This window comes from Botryllus schlosseri, chromosome 1 (assembly GCF_051294905.1).
Source record: "Botryllus schlosseri isolate E-star chromosome 1, Bs_hap1, whole genome shotgun sequence".
Taxonomy (NCBI): Eukaryota; Metazoa; Chordata; class Ascidiacea; order Stolidobranchia; family Styelidae; genus Botryllus; species Botryllus schlosseri.
The window spans coordinates 10,800,403-10,819,124 of record NC_137236.1 but is presented as its reverse complement, the minus strand read 5'-3'; the positions used below and the strand labels follow the sequence as shown (position 1 = coordinate 10,819,124).

Sequence of the window (18,722 nt, the reverse complement as noted above, 5' to 3'; positions counted from 1 at the left end):
AAAAGGCCGCACACCAAGTTTAGACGAATCATGTTTTAGCGTATGGGGCAACAACTCCAGTAACAATGCTTTTCGTCTTGTTCCTGACCGAAGAAAACTTATTTACAATGTTGGAATCAGAGAATATTGCTTTGAACAATTGCGATGTGTAATCGTTGGTGAGGAATGATTGCTGGTGTTTGACAGTATAGAATGCCTAGGTACCCTCTGCAGCTGCTGCCTTGTAGTCTGAGGTCGTTGGTGCTGATCGACTTGTAGAAAAATTATTCATCGACTGGCTCGTAGAAAAATTATTCATCGACTGGCTCGGCTCAAATTAATCATCATGACACACTTCTTGTGTTTTGGGGTATCAATGTAAGATGAAGTAGCGGTCTCTCCTATGGCCTCCAGGTTAATGTCACAATTGCAGATATTGCTATGTGCGAAACACTCGCCCTTCAATCTTCGTTAGATACCGTTGAATTCTCTCTCATAAACGACATGAAAAACGTTTTTACGCCTGTATATTTCACTAATCAGATTTAGTCTTCTTTGTAGCAAAAACTATATGCGCAAGTGCAATATAATTTGGAGAAATTTATCAATGATTTATAGCTTTACTACTTTTTAACCAATGTGTCGACTGCACTGCGCCTTTTTTCACTACGCAATAAATGCGGCTTTCCCCACAGCTTGAGCTTATTCTGCTGTGGACCAAACAGCAGTAACCTGGCATTGCTGATAACTGCTAAAATGACGTCCGCTGCGGTAGCTTGGTGCAGCCGAAACTGCTGTACCCCCACTCACTGCCCTAGCTATCTCACCATTTAGAAGTCAAATCCTGTGGTGTGTACGTCACGAGAGTTCCTTTCATTTATGATGTCATAAAATCTCGACGAAGAAGCTTAATTTTAGAATATTATGAAACATGCAACATAGATACCAGAGGAAAACGATCGAAGTTTTGTAGCGGTTGAAAATAAGACAAAATAAGGACGCAAGTCGAAAATAAGGACATTTCTTAGAAATAAGGACAGTCGAGTTTTCTAAGACGTGGCCCTTCAAAATAAGGACAAATCTTAGAAATAAGGACGGTATGGCAACCCTGGTTATACGTATATGTGACCGATACTGCGCCTTCTTGCGTGTATATTTAACTCTATATTCGTTCATCGGTTCAAAATCAATGACCACTCGATCTGTATGTCAAAATGCTAGCAAAATGCAATGGCGTAACCATGCCTCATACTTCGAAAAGGCAACTTGACTTGAATTGTGACTTGACTCGTGACTTGACTTGACTCGAGTCACCTCCAAAAAACAAGTGACTTGACTTGACTCGAGTCACCTTCGAAAATCGATTGACTTGACTTGACTCGAGTCAAAATATGCAATGACTCGAAGGTAGTGACTTGATCCCAACACTGCTGAATGCTCACTTGTATCAACGTGAATTTTAATTTTCAGGAAAGAATAAAGTATTAGCCACTATTCCTATCATTAGTGATGTTTTACTGTGTGCAGTTTGATGATGGCACCAACGAGGTAGTTCCACAAAATTGGCTGGCATGCAACAACAGCTTGTGTTTTTGGCCCCCTGAAGGAAATGTGCTTTCAAAGATTGCATCTCAACCTACAGACGAATGGAAAGCCCATGGATGTAAAGTCATATGCTCTGCAGGTTGGTTATACTAATGTTCAGTTGTTGTCTGTATCATTTCCCTATCAATATTTTTCAGTAACTTACAGTCAGTGCCTTGAATCTGCATACGGGCTCCCAGTACCAGGCTATTGGGCAAATTCTACCCCGACTCATCCGAAAATAATCAGCCGGTCAAGTGACAGTTATTATCAAGCTGATAGATATGCAACATTAAGTCAAAGAACTGTTCAGATGTAAGTTGATGAGATCATTCACAGATAATTTTAAAATCTCAGTTGTGTTGAACGTCAATGAGCAATTATGGCATATTTTGGCTATTTTACCATTAGGTGGACAACTGCACATTCCTACCTCATGTGTAGAAGTAGTATATTTTATTAGAAGTGATAGCAACGTCGCCACCAGAGAATGCAGGTTTTTTAGCCTTTGCCAGTCAATCCTGAATCATGGTGTTGGTCATTAAGGGCATTGGTTTGGAGGCTTGGCCTAGAGATTGCGCAGTTGTGAATGAGTAGGCGTGAAAGACTTATACTTCTTTTATTTAAAACAGGCCCTATGAGTTTCTTACAAACCTGTCGAATTCGCTTGATGAGATAAAAGATGAAATTAACCAGCTAAGGGAAGAGATGAAGCATATGCATGATAAAGTCAATGAAGACGACTCCATGGAAGATTTTGTTAAAGCAGACGGTGTAGAAGAGCTGGATATGCTGTTGAAGAATCAGGTCAGCATAACAATTGATTAGTCGGAAGAAACCGCTATGAGCTAAGCATCTTTTTGATATATGTTAGATCCCATCTGCTGTCGCACTGAAAATAGTGAAACCAAGTCTTCGGGCTACAGTGCGCGCATTTTTCAAGTACTTTATGACTCAAAGGCATGCCCTGAAGTATTCGTGGACATGTGCTTCTCGTCAAGGTGGATTTAAGATGCCGTGCAAGGCTCAAATCTTTGGAGTCATCTTTTATGTGAGTGGTATGACAGTTTCATTCCATTTCGTTGCTTGAACTTCAGTTCTTTCCAGCTGTCCTGCAGCATACCGGATTCAGGCTCGCTACCCATCATGAAATTTCAGTGCACATAAAAACTGTTCTACATGGAGTGCCGGATTGGGATGCAGGCCGCCGAAAATTAAATAGTGTTGCCTCAGGTATACTATCCTAATTTCAAAATAGTATGAATTAATGTATATTGTAATTCGTAATTTCCAAAATTTTGCCTTGAAATGGCCATCAATGACCACCAAGTAACCACAAAACCACTACCGGTGTTCACAGATCCAGGATATAGTTAGCGAGCTATCAGAAAATGTGGTATGTGGACATGTAAGCACGGGACAAAATAGCTCAGTATACTTGGCAATAACCATCTCTCTTATAGTTCAGGTTAGGTTGGGTTATGGTTTAGAGTTGCCATTTATCAAGTAAGATACTCGGGTGTGAGATGATCAAATGACGCACAACCAGAAAGGATATGATTGGGACAATCAGTGCTTATTGATAGCGAAAATATAATATTAATGTTTACGTTTTATTTTCCAGATCCCTCAAGAGATCAGCAACGTTGTTGAATTTACATCTGATGGACTGGACGATGCTCCGCATAGGTTTTATGTCGGGTGACCATTCGGATTCACCTGCTGTTGTTGATCATAGGGGTTAAAATTGTAACTAGTTTGGGTCCTTGTTGCATATTAGCCTATACTGCCAGACAATGTGTATACCATGAACCGGGTAACATTGGACACTAAGAAGTAAACCATTTGAATGGTTATTGATGAAAAACGGTTGTCCAATTCTTCTTCATGAGGCAACGGTACCACAAGTAGTCTCAATAAAAGGCGAAATCAGTCCACTACTCGATAACCTTGACCAATGTTCCCTCTAATTTTTGACGAGTGTGCGCAGATCCTTGGACAGCGGTGCGTAACGACTAAAAAAAGGTCCTTACTTCGAATTTTTTGTGCGCAGAGACCGTGTCCCAACATTGATAAATGGCAGGGGGGTCAAATTCATCAAAATTTATGGTTATTATATTCTTACAACCAAAAATAGATAGCATGCGAGTCCTAGATTCATAACTTGGCAGCAGATACCTCTAAGTAGTCTTAATCAATGTCAGAAATCTCAACGGGCCCACCCTTAGGTCAATTAAAAAAAATGTGATGTCAAAAGTTACCCCCTCAAATTTTATCAGGACGGGGTAACTTTGGACACGGATAATTTACAAAAATACGGTACTCATTTATGACCATGAAGATTTTGAATTAGTTAATTCTAATCTCTGCCCAATAACTCCAGAAAAACACAAAATTTGCCTCCCCTGCACTCAGTCATTTTTAAGATATGAAGCAAAATTGTCCAAAGTTACCCCGGTTTACGGTACTTAAGCGCCATGCCCATATGTATTGTATTTTTGGATCCTAACCTGACAAATGATCATGCTAATCTCTCGCTTTTGATCGTGTCATATGTCGGTCAACTTGTATTTTCGTTGATTTTAATAAGACTGAAACGATAATGAAAATGCTGAGTCAACTTGTCATGACTTGCAACACAGGGTTAGAAATCAACAGCGATTCGGGTAGCGAGGCGAGACTAGCGGCAGGGTTACTAGCGGTCAAGGAGTCTGCGGCTGAAGTGCGAAAATTGTATCTTTTGAAGCATCATTTTGGCATTGAAAGCGTATTATACGTCGGGCGATCGCTTCCCATTTTGTTGACTGGGTATTTCGCGCAATTTACCTCCAATGCACGGTAAGGAGGCGCAAAATTTTCCACCATCAAAAAGGGGGGCGTGTCTAAAAAAAGTTTGAGAACCACTGGTCTACAGCAATTATCCATTATACTTGATTATTATGTCAAATAATACGGACTGTAGGTGATTTTTTCTTTTTTCCGGACACAAATAATAGTGATTGTTAGTTATTCGTTAGTTCAGGGGTCACTATAGCTGAAACTGCTTCGGCGATGGTAATTTCTTTCCATGGAGGAGGAATTTGCTAATATAGAATGGGCATATTGTCTTGACGTGTATTGTCCCACCACTGCCAATACCGAGCCGATTTAAAAACGATTTCGGCTGTCTAAAAGACCATGGTTTACGATGAAATAGTTTTCCAGCAAGTACAGTGTCTAGCTAACCCCAATATGTATTCTTTAGACCAGGGGTGGTAGAAGGAAATTATGCGTCCGTCGATACTCAATTCAACTATGATGTATTGGCGGCCTTCATTATGCAAATTGAATTTACGAATTGTCTTGAATTGAATTGAATTATTTAATTCATTCTTGACATTTTCTTCGCGTTACGCGTGGTTATATGCGAGTTCATTTTCGATTTTGATATAGTAGTGTCCTTTGTTATTTGATTCCCACGGTACAGATGCAAACAGCAGAGGAAAATGATGCGCTCCATAACGGAATACCAATTTGTAATCACGAAGGAAATTTGTTTCTGGTAGGCCTACGTTTAAGCGAATCCAATATCTTTCCACCATAACGACAATCCTGATGGAATGTCAAGACATAGCAGCATCCGGGAAATGGGACTAATGACAATTTTCCCATCCAAAGGAGCAGCACAACATTAATAGCCCCCCCTCCCTAAACTATGAAGTCCACCGGTGAATCTGAGCACATGCGCTGAGAAAAGATATATATATGTAATAGTAATATATGAAACTATACTAATGTTATTGACGAAATCCATTCAAAAATATGAAAATATTATCGCGCTTCGCGCGGCGTTGGTATTTGGCCTCCACTTGGTTCATTACGATTGAGCACTCGAATGCTGCCGCAAGCTATATAAATAATCAAAATGCGGCCGTGAATGGCAAAAAGGTCGGCCACCTTTGATTTAGTTGCTTCAGATTGTTGTCAGGTAATGTGCACAGCTCATAGTTCAAAATATAATGAAATTGATGATCATCATATTTTTGGTCGCATTTGTATTTTTTTAAATAAAGCATTATTTTACTTGTGCTAACTATGCCCGTCGCCTATGTTAGAGAGAACCGCGTTGTACTGACGTGGAGTTATCATCAAAACGTGGTTGTCAAACTGCATTGCCTATTTTAATTTCAATATTGACTTCATCCGGCCCGCGGTCTCTACAAATTTTGAAAAGTGACCCGCGACCTATTTTGATTTGGCAACCCTTTAGTTATTTTTTTGTGTCTGATATGCAGTCAAATTTCAAAGCACCTGTTCACAATTTTCATCGACCACAGATGTCTCGTTTGCTTCAACAGCTATTTACGTACATTAAGTTAATAAACTCATTGATTGCTGTTTTAATCTCTATACTTCAAACCTAAAGGTAACAATAAATACGACTAATATTTGTACAGGTCTTCTTAGTACTTCATTTTCCCATATCAGGCCCGCTGACTGGTGAAGTTGCGCGCCCCTTTGTCTAGGGCGTCAAATTCATCTTAACGCAGGGGTTCCGGTCAGCAAGAGAAGTTAGGGTGCGCTATGCGAGACTAGGAGTTAAAAGGTTTGCGCAGGCAAACCAAACGTTGAAGGAGTTGCACCTGCAGCTCCCTAACCTTTACAGATTTTACCATGCTACTAAAATTATAAAACGGTCACGCCACACTCCCAATAGAAGAAACATTTCTCCGAAAATATTGCGTGACGTGTTAGGACGGGAGATGTGATTGTTTAGATGAGCAAACACGATTGAAACCAGGCTGCAATGTCGACAAACACCGGCATGTCATTGCCAGTTCCAAACAGTATCACTCATTCACAATTATTAGTTTCAGACCAAACAGAGAAAAAAAAAGTGAAAATATCGATAATATTATTTGGATCACTTTTTTACCGATCATGAAATAACATTCAGATGACGTAGTATCTATAATTTAAAATATATATATATACTCTTTAAATGAAAGCTTGGGATTCTGTTCTGCTGTCCTTTACTGTTGGGGTGTGATAGCTTTATGAAAAGAATTTTCCATAATTTATTTGATTTTGAGGATGATATAATCTGAGATATTAATAAAATAAACTCGAAATCATGAAATACAAATCGCAAGGGTGCAATTCGAATTCTGGCATTCTTCAGCGTTAGCAGCTGCTGGCGCATTTCCGGGTAGTGGACAAGGCTAACAGAATGAATGGTTAACATTCATTCCAGTATAGCAACAGAATGATGACTTGTAATTACAGTACCTTGTCAGGAATACCGTAATCAGTTTCATAGTAGCAATATACGTGCTTATTTATCAGCAATCGAGCAGTTAGAACGCTCTAAGATCGGATATGCTTGTCTGAATGCCTTACTTGAAATATCTAAACAGTTTTCAAAATCTGTGATGGCACATGCCACACAATTAGGGAATCACTGTTCTACACTGTGAATATTATGTAAATAAGCGCAAATTAGTCTTCGTCCCATACGAAGGCATTGAATAAATGAATTACGTGTTTACATGCTCGGCCTGGAAAAGAGCTCATGGCGTGAGATCATTATAATATATCGATCATATTAAACAAGGGTGCCGCCAGGTCAGTTAGGGACCGAGGGTAAAAACAGCTGACGTCATCAGAGTAGCATCGGAGAGTTTGATGACTAAAAGAATGTCATAAATTACGTCATATCGGTATACTGTCCGAACGAAGTTCACGCATACAGCTGCAGATTTTGGATTAGGTCATTGCGAGGCCATCCTGTTTCTGACCATGTAAATGAATCTAGGATGTAACTGTTGTTATTTTCAGGTATTGTAGACATTTAAAGCTTATTGAAATATATATTTTCCTTAACAATGTACTGTCATGATATCTTCGTCTTCACTCAGACCTAAACATCGCAAGGGTTAAAACCATCACAAATGGCCTGTGCGACAGAGAATATTCAGAAGTCACATCGCTCTCTTTTTACGTCCAGTAGTGTAAGATAGATTGAATATGATATTTACACGAACGCTTCAAATCTCTCACATCTACATTTAATTATATTTTATTCAAATAAACAAACGTTATCAGTAGGGAAAGTTTTTGTTGCAGTCAAATCCGTGCAAAGTTGCACTTTTTTCACAAAAGTTGCAATTGAATAGTATATTCATATTGACATGAACCCGAATATTTTCGGCTGACACTCGATAGGGGTAATCGTCAGCACCTAGCAGACAATTGGAAAGAACATTGTATATCAACAGTAAAATGTTGCATTTATTTTTCACATAGGTTGCATTGAAAAGTTGCATTTAGGGACAAGTTCCTTGAAGGGATAAGGCTATGAGACAGGCAAATCGATACGTATTCAACGCACTGTAGCAAAACGCAGTGTTGGCAACTTTAACAGAACCAATATCCTGAGAAAGTGGACCCTGTGAAAATCTAATTAGCGGCGGCCTATCCTAAATGTACGTCATATCAGAACGGATCTCATTTATAAACGAAAGTAAAATTATCAAGCCATCCATTTAAATATTGTGACAAATATTTCCAGTACAAAGTTGGTTGCATGAAAAATCGAAAAAAATTGCAAAATGTGTCGTGTAAAATAGAAAAAGTTGCAAAAAGTAGGAAATAATGGAGTAAAGTTGCAAAAAGTTGCAGTATAACATTTCTCCAGAAAGCTTAAAATAACATAGCCTAATACATAACGTCTCAGTGTTTTAGAAAGCTGCCGGAAACTGCAAAAAAAGTTGAACAATTTGGAAAAACTTGCCCTAGTTGTAAGATAAGCATCAAAAGCAACGATTGGCAAAATGGTAATTTCGACCTCTAAAGAGTGAGCCGGAACGACTACGGAAATACAAATAAACAGTGACCACAAAATATAGAATTTATCTGCGTTCTCACTTTGATATATTCCAGCGGTCCTGGGGACGCGAAGCTCTGCTCCGTCGTTATATTGCGCATACATATGTTCATTTCCGTGATTCTGACACAACATCGCAGACCGTGAAGATAATTTTTCGTGTTGATATTGCAGTACCGATTCTATCCGAACAAGGCAATAGGCTATGGTAGAATGCGGACATTGTTAACGATGGGCGCAAAAGAGGCTGGTAGAATACCGCAAATAAAAAGTAACGCAAAGAACGTTGGTTGATTAGTATTGCTCATTTCACGGAAGTCAATTTGTGAAGTGTGGATTTGATGGTCTCATTGATTCCATGCTTTGACGCAGAACTGTTATGCAGAACTTGTCATTCAAGCGTCTAACAACGATTACCTGAGTATTTTTATGAGCACATGCTGCATTTTCGGCTTCAAATTATACTTGACATGAAATGATTGCACTTCCTAATATATATTAGGTATGTCCTCTTGGTTGAGTCTTTTACAAAGCCAATTCAGCATATGTCAGGGTGGACACGTGTAACTACCCATCATTGCGCATATTTAGGTCATATTCTAGTCATATTAGGGCTCCGTGGTTCTCAACCGGAGGTCCGCAAATCATTTCCAGGGGGTCCGCGGAGCCTCAAAATGGTTGACCCTAATTTGTATTTTTTTTTAATTCGGAAAGTCAAGCGGCAGTTTCGCTTCATTACTAGTAAAACTCCAGAGCTCACGTCAACAGAATGGCCATCTGAGATGAAATATTCTACTGTGCAGACTCATTTTATTTGCTAAAATGCCAATAGCCTACTGACACAAACATTTTGCTGCTTAGAGATGTTTTGTGGGGGATTCTGGAAAAATAATTGGATGAGTAAGGTCAATCACGGTGACTTCGAAATGTTTAGAAACATCTATTTTATGCTGTGATATACAACACCACTTTTGCCATAATAACTTCCAGATAAGCAGCTGGATACAAATGACCAAGCATAACGTTATATGTTCATTAAAGAAATTTGTTTGTCAATTTTGGTGCCGTATTTGTTGCGATCATACACAAATGTGTCGTCAGTATCGTTACGCGTTATTATTACATTTGCCCTCACCTATGTTTGAGGAATATTCGATCATATCAAATCGCAGCAGCGAAGTTTCAAGGCAGGACTACGTATTTCAGGAAATGCAGTTGCAAAATTCGCTTCGAAATAATAGTCAACCCAATTTCTACATGAATAGTGTATGATCTTATTTTCAAGAAAAGTTATTTTGTTGCTGTGTATCAATAAGCCTTCAGTTATCATTTGCAAAAGGCAGATGACGATTGTACGACACTTGAGCTATGAACTAAAACTTCGTGGGAGTCCGCTGGGGTCCGTGACGGTCCGAAAGAGGTCCGTGAAGACAAAAAGGTTGTGAACCACTGTATAAGGCATAGTGGAAACAAGCGTGTGACCTTGGTCAGACCTCCGTCAGACGTTTTCACGTACCCACCACCTAAGTCTGAGAACCACTGCAGTAGAACTTTTAGATTTAGCCCACAGCAAAGTCGCATTTCTTTCAAAGGAAACGGAACGGTGACCATCAAGCAATAAGTCTTTAATAGGACTTCTCGAGCTTCGCCTAACAGAAACATCAATAGAACCTCGTATAAATGGACTATATCAGTGGTTTCCAACCTTTTTCGACTCATCGCCCCCTTTTGAAGCTCCACACCGATCATCACCCCCAAATATTGGTAACCGAAAAACAGCACTTCGTCAGCCCCCTTCGGCTAAACGCGCGAAGCGCGACGAATTTATATAATTCATGCTTGAATCGGTCAATGTGGTCCATGTGGTATGTTGGAAAAGGTAGGACCCCTAAATAATTATTAAACATCTTCGGGCGGAATCTTTGTTATATCGAATTCTTTACATGATGTTATTTCGTGACCTCCTGCTATCTGCTATCTCAGAAGATATGGGAATCGTCAAAACGTACCAAACTAAAAGACGCACATGATTTCATGCTGGTATTTCTTCACTGGCATATAGTTTTTTCCTTGCGGGATGGCATTTGTCCTGTAGGGTTAAGGTCGCCAGGACAGGAGCAGTCGACGCCAGCCATTGAGGCGCCTATAGACAATTAAACATATATGTATATATATCGAAGTTTTCGGTCAGCAAAAGGGCATTCCTTTTCGGCCAAGGTCTTCTCGTTGCTGATCGTTCTGGCACATTTCTCAGAGTCTCATGTTACATGACCTCTAACTTCATATGTCTTGGTGCGTCGTGGCGCAGTAATGACCGAGGCCGAAGTCTCCCATTTCCATAAATCATGCGTATTTTTGTTGGGTGACGGGGCCCCAACATCAAGATACATGAAAATATTTAGTCGCAAAAATTTGGAAAAAGTCGCATGAATTTCTAAAAAATTACTCTATCATATATGTTAATTCACGAAATAATTTTAGGCTTCCTTCGATTTCAGGCCCCCACTCTCAATTGGGGGGTTTGGGGTGAGGTAGTTACTGTCCCGACTCCAATATAGCCGTTTTAACGCGCCATCGCCTCCTTCGTCATTTTCGCCCCCCTAGACCGCCAAATCGCCCCCTAGGGGGCGATGTCGCCCACGTTGGGAGCCACTGGACTATATAATAACAAAAAGTCAGAATTATATACAGTTTCCAATTGTAAATTTGAACGAATTGCATGCATTGAATAATAAGTAATTTAATTTTGATTTTGAAGGTTCACCGTCCAACGATTCCATTTCTACTCCGGCCATTAAACAGTAAACTATCGAATATTGGAGCTAAAGTGAGCCATTACGCGAATAGCACTGATATAAGTCGCAGGTCTTCCAAAGTTATTTTATCAAGCTGACCGTTCAACAGGAAATGAATGCAACATTCGAAGCCTCTGCAGTCTGCACCGCCTAAACGTATCGAAAAGCGACCGAACCGCGAACAACGTATTCCACATCGCATCCCACAATGCACATAAGCTAGAGAATATTACTACTAGTTAAATATTGGCACTGTCCACTACTATACACTTTTTTGAAATCAGTAAGCTCGGCATCATTCAGTGAATATAGCTTATAATGCGGAATTCGAAAATAGTGAATCAGAGGAATACTTTGAATGGCCGAAGTGGAAAATTCGTAGGACTCATGACAGGTAGTAGCCTATATACATCTTTATTGGCCCTATATACTTATAATTTATGATAAATTTAAGATCGTGCAACTTGCCTTTACGCCATGATATGTTTTTAAATGATCGCAGTGCTGCTGTCACGACCCAGATGTGTACCCATGCTATTCGAACCTCTGATACAAGTTGGTGTGCGTCATCGAACTGCTATAAAATGTTCGCTGTGATCTTTATTGTACGACGTAACATTACAACACAACAGATTTCCGTAAAATGGGTGACGTACACAATGTGTGAGGGGTAAAAAAAGTTCCGTTGATATCATCGAATATTATTACGTTGTACGCATTCAGGAAGGGATACAAATGTTCTCTACTTCAAGGAGAGGCGATTGAGCAGTTACTATGGTACGGTTTATAACAAGTAATCGAATATGTGGCAGCTTCACAGATGTTTTACCTTATAAAGTTGAATTGGTAGAGGCAGGACGTGGCCAATGATTACAATCAGTGATACGTTGAAGATATTTCATAGCAATATTTCCGATATATCGATCCTGCCCACATTAAGAGTGCAAGCGGACCGCGTAATTTCCCAGTTATTGAATTTTGAATCTATAGCAGAGTCGCTATTATTGCACTATATTTCATGAAATTTAGCGCATAACATGAAATGGAGTTCACAAGGAAGTTTATTTTCAGAAATTAGCCGGAACATTCCTCTTTTCATGGTTTAACAACCAACAAATATATTCTCATTAGAGGTAGGCTATATCCAATCAACTTAAATCGCCTAGGTCTTCTGCTGTAATCGATAGTATGCCACGAGATCATACTAAAGTTTCATAGCTGACCTCAACCGACCAGTAGTCTTGCAAAAACAAATGATTCGGTAAATGATTTTATTCACGCGATAGAATCTGAGTAATCAATAACCAGTCTTTGGTTTCAAGGTATGAGATGGGCACGATCTCGAGCATTGACAACTCTGTATACGATGACTGTTCAAAGTTTTGCCTTTATTTAGCCCGTATTCAAGAACCTTACTCAGTGCTGAAACTCATTCTGCGGCAACATTGCGTAAGAATCGGTATTCAGAAAGCGAAGCGAGTTTGAGTTCAACTGGAGTCGAACTTGGTGCTCTTTCGAGTTGTACTTTTGTGGTTTTAGTATTCAATGACGATCTGAGGTTGGAGTCGATCTCTAAATGCGGCGTTTGAGCAAGAGTTTTCCGAGTCACGTCGTGGGCAGACTCAAGGCCTTACTCATTCCCTTTTTTACCGTTTGGCAGTGAATATATTGTGAAAATTGCGCTGTGGGCATGTTTGCTGCCTGAATTTACAATTTCAACTGTAATATAAAGCACCGTTATAAGAAGGAAATCATGTTCTAGCGCCGAATGGCTTCATCGTTGGCTGCGTATGGCCTATTCATAAATCTGCGAACATTTTTCATCAGAAAGGTTTTCAATGGATTCGCGAAATCGGTCAATTCCTCACAACGCTATGTTTTATCACTTAATATAAAACGTAGCCTATAGATATGTAGAAACGAATGGAAGATGGATGTTACTGAAAAACCACGCTCAGGCTGTTGTCTACAATAGCGATCTTCCAATCCTAACAAGAACCGAATCGTCGGCTACGCGGACAAATGCAATACACCATGGTTGATGACCTGGCGCTTTATGAATGTACGCGATGTTAGATTATCGCAATACAGTTGATAAAACCGTCCGTCCCTGTGTATGGCGGAAATATCAACAACGCGGTACCAATACCCATCATCAGTAATCCAATAAATAGCTTGTGCTTATGCCTGAAGACTTCAGGATGAAGTCTGATGTTTCATTATTTGAAAATATATGCTTTGGCTACTACAATATGTCAAATAGTCATGTTATTGAGCGGTGTTATTTCGTCTATACATCCAGCGTATAATTCTAATATAATGTAACGACGTAATTGAAGGCAATGTAGCCAACATCTGAAGCCGCGGATTGCCAGATCGCGAGCAATTAACAAAACCACAGACGTCTGCAAGCAGTCATCAAGCTGTCAAATCTATCGAGCTACTGACTCGACTCGAAACCGAGCAACGCTCGAAATCCTAACCGAATACCAAACGCTCTCTCAAATCTAGCTGGACTCGGCCTTTGCTCCTCTGAGCGCGACTTGAGTTTGAGATAGAGACGTGTGTCTCTGAATACGGGCCTAGTCAAGTTATGATATAAAGCAAGGGTGGATAGCCTTCGGCCGCAGCAGCATGATTATGCAGCCCGTAATTCATTTAACGAGTGTTAGCCGTCGTCAACATGCAATTTAAATTTTCGAATCGGCTCTCAATTTATCGAAATATCTCAATTCCAGTCGAAAATTCTCTTCGCGATTCGCGTGATTCGGGGAGATTTCAGTGTTTAAATTTTATACGATACTGTCTTTGCAATCTGAGCCCCACAGCGCATATGGGAACGGCAGAGAAAGTAATGTGCTCCATAAAAAAAAATCAATTTGAAATCGTGTGCGTCTCACGAAAGAAGTTCCTCTTGCACGAGTTTGAGATTACAATATATTTTGACTATACTGACAATCCTGACGGCTGGTTGGGGGGGGGGTCAAGAATCAACCACATACTACAAAGCGATTAATATTAATGACACTCCCGACTATTTGGAAAATGATGGTTAATCTGATCACATGAGCGCAGAAATATTAAATATTTGATAATAGTATGTGCAACAACTAATATCATCAACGAAATTAATTCATGAATATGCAAAATATTTGGCGCTCCACGCCACTAGCCAGCCATATTTTCATCACATTAACACTTGCGATTTCGGGGCGTATAGTAAGCCAATATATATAGATTTATGGTCTGGAGTTCACCGCCACATGTTCCGGTACCTTCGACACTGGCCTAATCTATACCTGACATACGTCGGATACATTGCGTGTCAGCTTTTTTGGAATGGTATCCATGAAGGGGAGTATCACGGAAAAGTTGGTCGTTCACCATGAGAAGGATTGTTGACCACTACATGGAGGTTCAATATCAACGTTGGGGTAGGGGGGATCTGACGAATTGTTGTTGTAGTCCCGCCCAGTGGCGTAATAGCCATTTGGCGCTTGCGGATCTGCGCCATGGGCAGCGGGCTGCTAGGAAAACACTTTAGTCACTGTTATAGAAGTATTGAAAAATACATTTTGTTATGTCAACACAACAAACTAATTCAAAATGTGGGCGGCATTTTCAACGAAAGCCATGGGCGGCAGCATATGCTCCTACGTCACTAGCCCTGCCTATACCTTGTCGATGGACACTGGATACAGCGCTATCTGATTGTTTTAGGTTTCGCATGCTGTTTTCTCAGCAGGTCCGATGATGCTCACGATAAATATATAATTACATTATAAATTATTAACTTTCGTGCGCAGTGTATTTCACAAGGAAAAACTGATGGCGGGTAAAATCACACGGGCTGTCCGCGATACGAAGTCCTCAAGTTGGCTATTTAACATAGGTATTTGGCGTCCAGGCGGTCTGTTACGACTATCAGCTGTGACCGTAGGCAATGTTCCCTCTAATTTTTGACGAGTCTGCGCACACTCACCAACTCACTGCGCAAACCCTTGGAAAACAGTGCGTTACGACTAGAAAAAATATCATCACTTCGGATTTTTTGTGCGCATCTCAGATTTTCTGTGCGCAGATACCGTGAAAGCACTGCGCGTTTCGCATTTGCGCAGCTTGGAGGGAACATTCGCCGTAGGGTATATAAGTGATCCAACTGTGGCCGTGAATAGCATAAAAGTTGAACACCTCTGATATAAAGTTGTTAGTGTTTTGTCATTATACTGTGACATTCTTGTAAATTGTCAACGGTTGTTTCTTGTTTCAAGTTACATCTTGTCAGCTCCTCCCATCTCTGCAGCGCGACTCCTATTCAGCTCCGTAGTTCCAGCGGTACGACCTGGTGCGGAGTTCTTTCTAAATACGAAATTTGCGACCGAAATTTGTCTTGTTAGAGCACGGTTGATGACTTTAAAAGCGGCATGCTGACCTTTACTTCTCCACCTACGTATCGCATCTGTCAACCATGAAATAAATATACTTCCCCGGCTTAGTATCAGATCTGGAAGGTCAGAGTAAAGAAATGGATTCAGCGCGCTGTTTATCGGGATGATGAGTAGACCGGTCGGGAGATAGGCATCCAAGGGGATCGTGATTCCTGGAAATATGTTCAAGCCTGTCTGACACGGAGTTTTCAAGCTATGAGCGATTACCCACTATACTATTAGTCATGAATTTGTCTTCAGTAGGGAAGAGAGATTTTCTGTTTACGGCAGTGATTTTCAACCAGGCCTCGAAAGTGGCGGCCTCTGTTTAGCAGTAATCAACTTCCCAAATAGGTCTCCATGAAGGCACTATTACCTCTAATTTAGTAATCCACTAAATTTAGTGGTAGGCCGAGTATCATGTATGTAGAGTGCCTGCGGTGTCTTAACGTCTGCCTCTAATAGTCAGTCATCACGGAATGGATGTGTTTAAGTCTGTCCGACACTCAGTTATAATGATATAAGACATGATCGCTGAGTAACCGAAAGACGTGAACGCACTCCCGATGTGAGATTTTTTTAGTTTAAATAGGATGATTTACTTTTCCTAGTTTCTGCGCAAGATGTTAACATGAAATAAACTTATCAAAAAGTATCACTTCAGGTGATTTAGCTGGAGTTCAAATATATAGTATTAAAATGTGAAAATTATAAATTCTGAGTTTTTATACCTCCTAATTGCATAATACCCATTATGCAGACTGGAAACCAACAAATGAAATCAGTGGCGAGAATCCCGGAAAGTTTGCGCTGCATTGCCGTATCTCGTTTGTCCAGTTTGCTGGGAGTCGTTGACGATGCCACAATCTTTCTTTCGGTGGCTTTTCTGTGGAATACATGCCATGCGAGTAATATTATTACAATATATAGAAATATCCACGATCAATGTCCAGGTGTCTCAGGACATGGACATGATCCATAAGTAGGAAGCACCCTCCGGTCGAAAAACATACATACCACACTACTCCTGACTATATGTCAGTTCAGAGTGGATATAACTCTCCAAAACAGTAATATATCAGCTCGCGTCAGTTATTATACAAAGATCTTGGTATAAAACTCGATGCGATGGATATATATTAATGTTTGCTTCACGAAAATGTGAGGGATATGGCCAACCTAAATATGCATAAAATTCCCTACCTGTACAATACGATGTAGGACAGGAGCATGAAGACAAATGCCAGGAAGTTCAGCATCAGAAGAATTAATGAATACACCCATGATCCGTCTTTGTTCCGGTCGGGAAAGAATGTTGGCAGGCAAACGGTGTGACTTGAATAAAACCCGAACTCGTAGGTAGCTTTTATGGGACTGTGTACATTAATTTGAGAGATCAGTCTCCTCAATTTGCCCCATTCCGTGCTGTGTAATCAATTGACCTCATTGACGTAATTTCGCACTGAAATGAGCGGGAAATGTGGTTGGCTATACCTGTCGCCATGTTCATGAATCGTGCCGTTGTTGAGAAAGCGTAACCAGTTTATAAGATGATGCTTGTCGTTCCGATTGACCTTTGTTTTGAAGATCGCAGTGTCATTAAACCTGTCCATCACGATTTTCAGTATTTACGGCGTCGCTCATATAAATGACTCATTACTGTCGACTTGGCCAACGCATTACAGTGACTTAATGTATGTGGGTAATAGACTCGAAAGATATTTGGACTTCTAGAGAGTATCACTTATCACATGCATTCATGTTACTGCCAGTAAATTACACGTGTGTAAGATATACTGGAAGTGTCTAAAACAGCTAATTTCAACATTGTCGACCTCACGAGATTTCGAGTTTCGAGATTTCCAGGTCGACTTATTTGCTTATCAGCCCATGCTCATGATAATCACATAGACATGTCGAATAAATGTTGAGTTTTTCGTTAATTCGTTGCTACGCAACAAATCATAGAACCTTGAGGTGGAACGCGGTAAGAACAATGCGTAGAACCACTGCTGTACATAGCTGAATACTACCAAACGCCTTTATCCCAGCTAAAATTCCATCATTAGAAGTCAGCGTCCAAGTAACCATTGTTAGAAGTCAATATAAATTAACAACATGAGCATAATACATCGGTCCTTCCATGATTGCGAAATGGATGTACTCACGACACGTCCTTCAAAAAGTAATCTTCGAAAGAAGGTATCAATGGTGTTAATCCTATCAGGATGGAAATAAGCCAGGATATCAACACCACCAATGTTGCCCGTTTGAACGTCGGTCGGTGGAGTGGTCTGAAATTATCGAATTCACTTATGAATAAAAGAAGCCATGAAAACTTGACATAAATATACTCCGCATTTAGTTAGATATCTCCGAAGCCGTACGACTTATTCGCATGTACGAGTGCGCGTTGAAAAGGACGTAGGATTTATAACCGCGATATTATTCCATGTTAGGTTCTGTTCTTGTGTACCACCTTTTGGATGGGAATACACAATCTTTCCTTCAAGAGTGTTTATTCCGATCAAAATATGGAAAAAAGAAAGACATATCCTGACCGAGTTCCGTCTTAACAAATAATTGAGCTTGTACATGTTATTTGCAAATTGATCCGTAATGATGAATAGTTTTAGGCTTTTCATTCTCATCCATACCTCGCAACAGCATTCAAACGATATTTCGTTATCAAAACCATCGTGAAAACAGATTGCTCAGAACCGATGATCAGCAACGCTCCCAAAATGGAACACGTGGTGCTTGCTCTCCATTCAATATCAACGTCGCAATATCTCCCTTCCACCTCAACGGCCTTCACACATATGGACATGGTGTATATCTATTAATGCAAAATTGATGACGCCGTTGACACGCACAATTCGACTTAAATATCATACCCCGACAAGTAAATCAGAAATAGATAAACTCATGATAAGTAATTTGTTGATGCTTGAATGCGAGGAGTTAACACGTCCAATGGGTTTAACGATATGATGCATTGTTGAAGCAACTACTGTGGTACATCCAATGATCGCGGTAATACCTGGAAAATACCGAAGACACGCGCAGGGC

The 18,722-nt window shown here is 40.2% G+C and overlaps 1 protein-coding gene and 1 long non-coding RNA gene across 2 annotated transcripts; one reads left to right on the top strand and one right to left on the bottom strand.

The window, feature by feature from the left end:
* Positions 1 to 1,704: 1,704 nt before the first annotated feature.
* LOC145440987 (uncharacterized) lies at positions 1,705 to 4,059 on the top strand. Its single transcript, XR_013915674.1, has 3 exons — positions 1,705 to 2,614; positions 2,671 to 2,796; positions 3,188 to 4,059. It is a non-coding gene; the product is annotated as an uncharacterized LOC145440987 (long non-coding RNA).
* Positions 4,060 to 14,273: 10,214 nt separating this feature from the next.
* LOC145440981 (uncharacterized) lies at positions 14,274 to 17,812 on the bottom strand. The gene is made up of 4 exons (XM_080318771.1): positions 17,145 to 17,812; positions 16,854 to 17,075; positions 16,382 to 16,536; positions 14,274 to 15,823 (listed from the first exon to the last, which is right to left on the bottom strand). The coding sequence occupies exons 1-4, from the start codon at positions 17,261 to 17,263 to the stop codon at positions 15,495 to 15,497; spliced, it is 825 nt and encodes a 274-aa protein (XP_080174897.1). The 5' UTR covers positions 17,264 to 17,812; the 3' UTR covers positions 14,274 to 15,494.
* Between the last annotated feature and the right edge of the window lie 910 nt (positions 17,813 to 18,722).

Excerpts from the sequence above, each read along its gene's own strand:
- LOC145440981 (XM_080318771.1), bottom strand. The coding sequence starts at position 17,263 with ATGGACAGGTTTAATGACACTGCGATCTTCAAAACAAAGGTCAATCGG. Across the intron at positions 17,076-17,144 it reads ATTCATGAACATGGCGACAG|CACGGAATGGGGCAAATTGA; the intron begins GTATAGCCAACC and ends TTGATTACACAG. Across the intron at positions 16,537-16,853 it reads TCCTACATCGTATTGTACAG|AAAAGCCACCGAAAGAAAGA; the intron begins GTAGGGAATTTT and ends TGTATTCCACAG.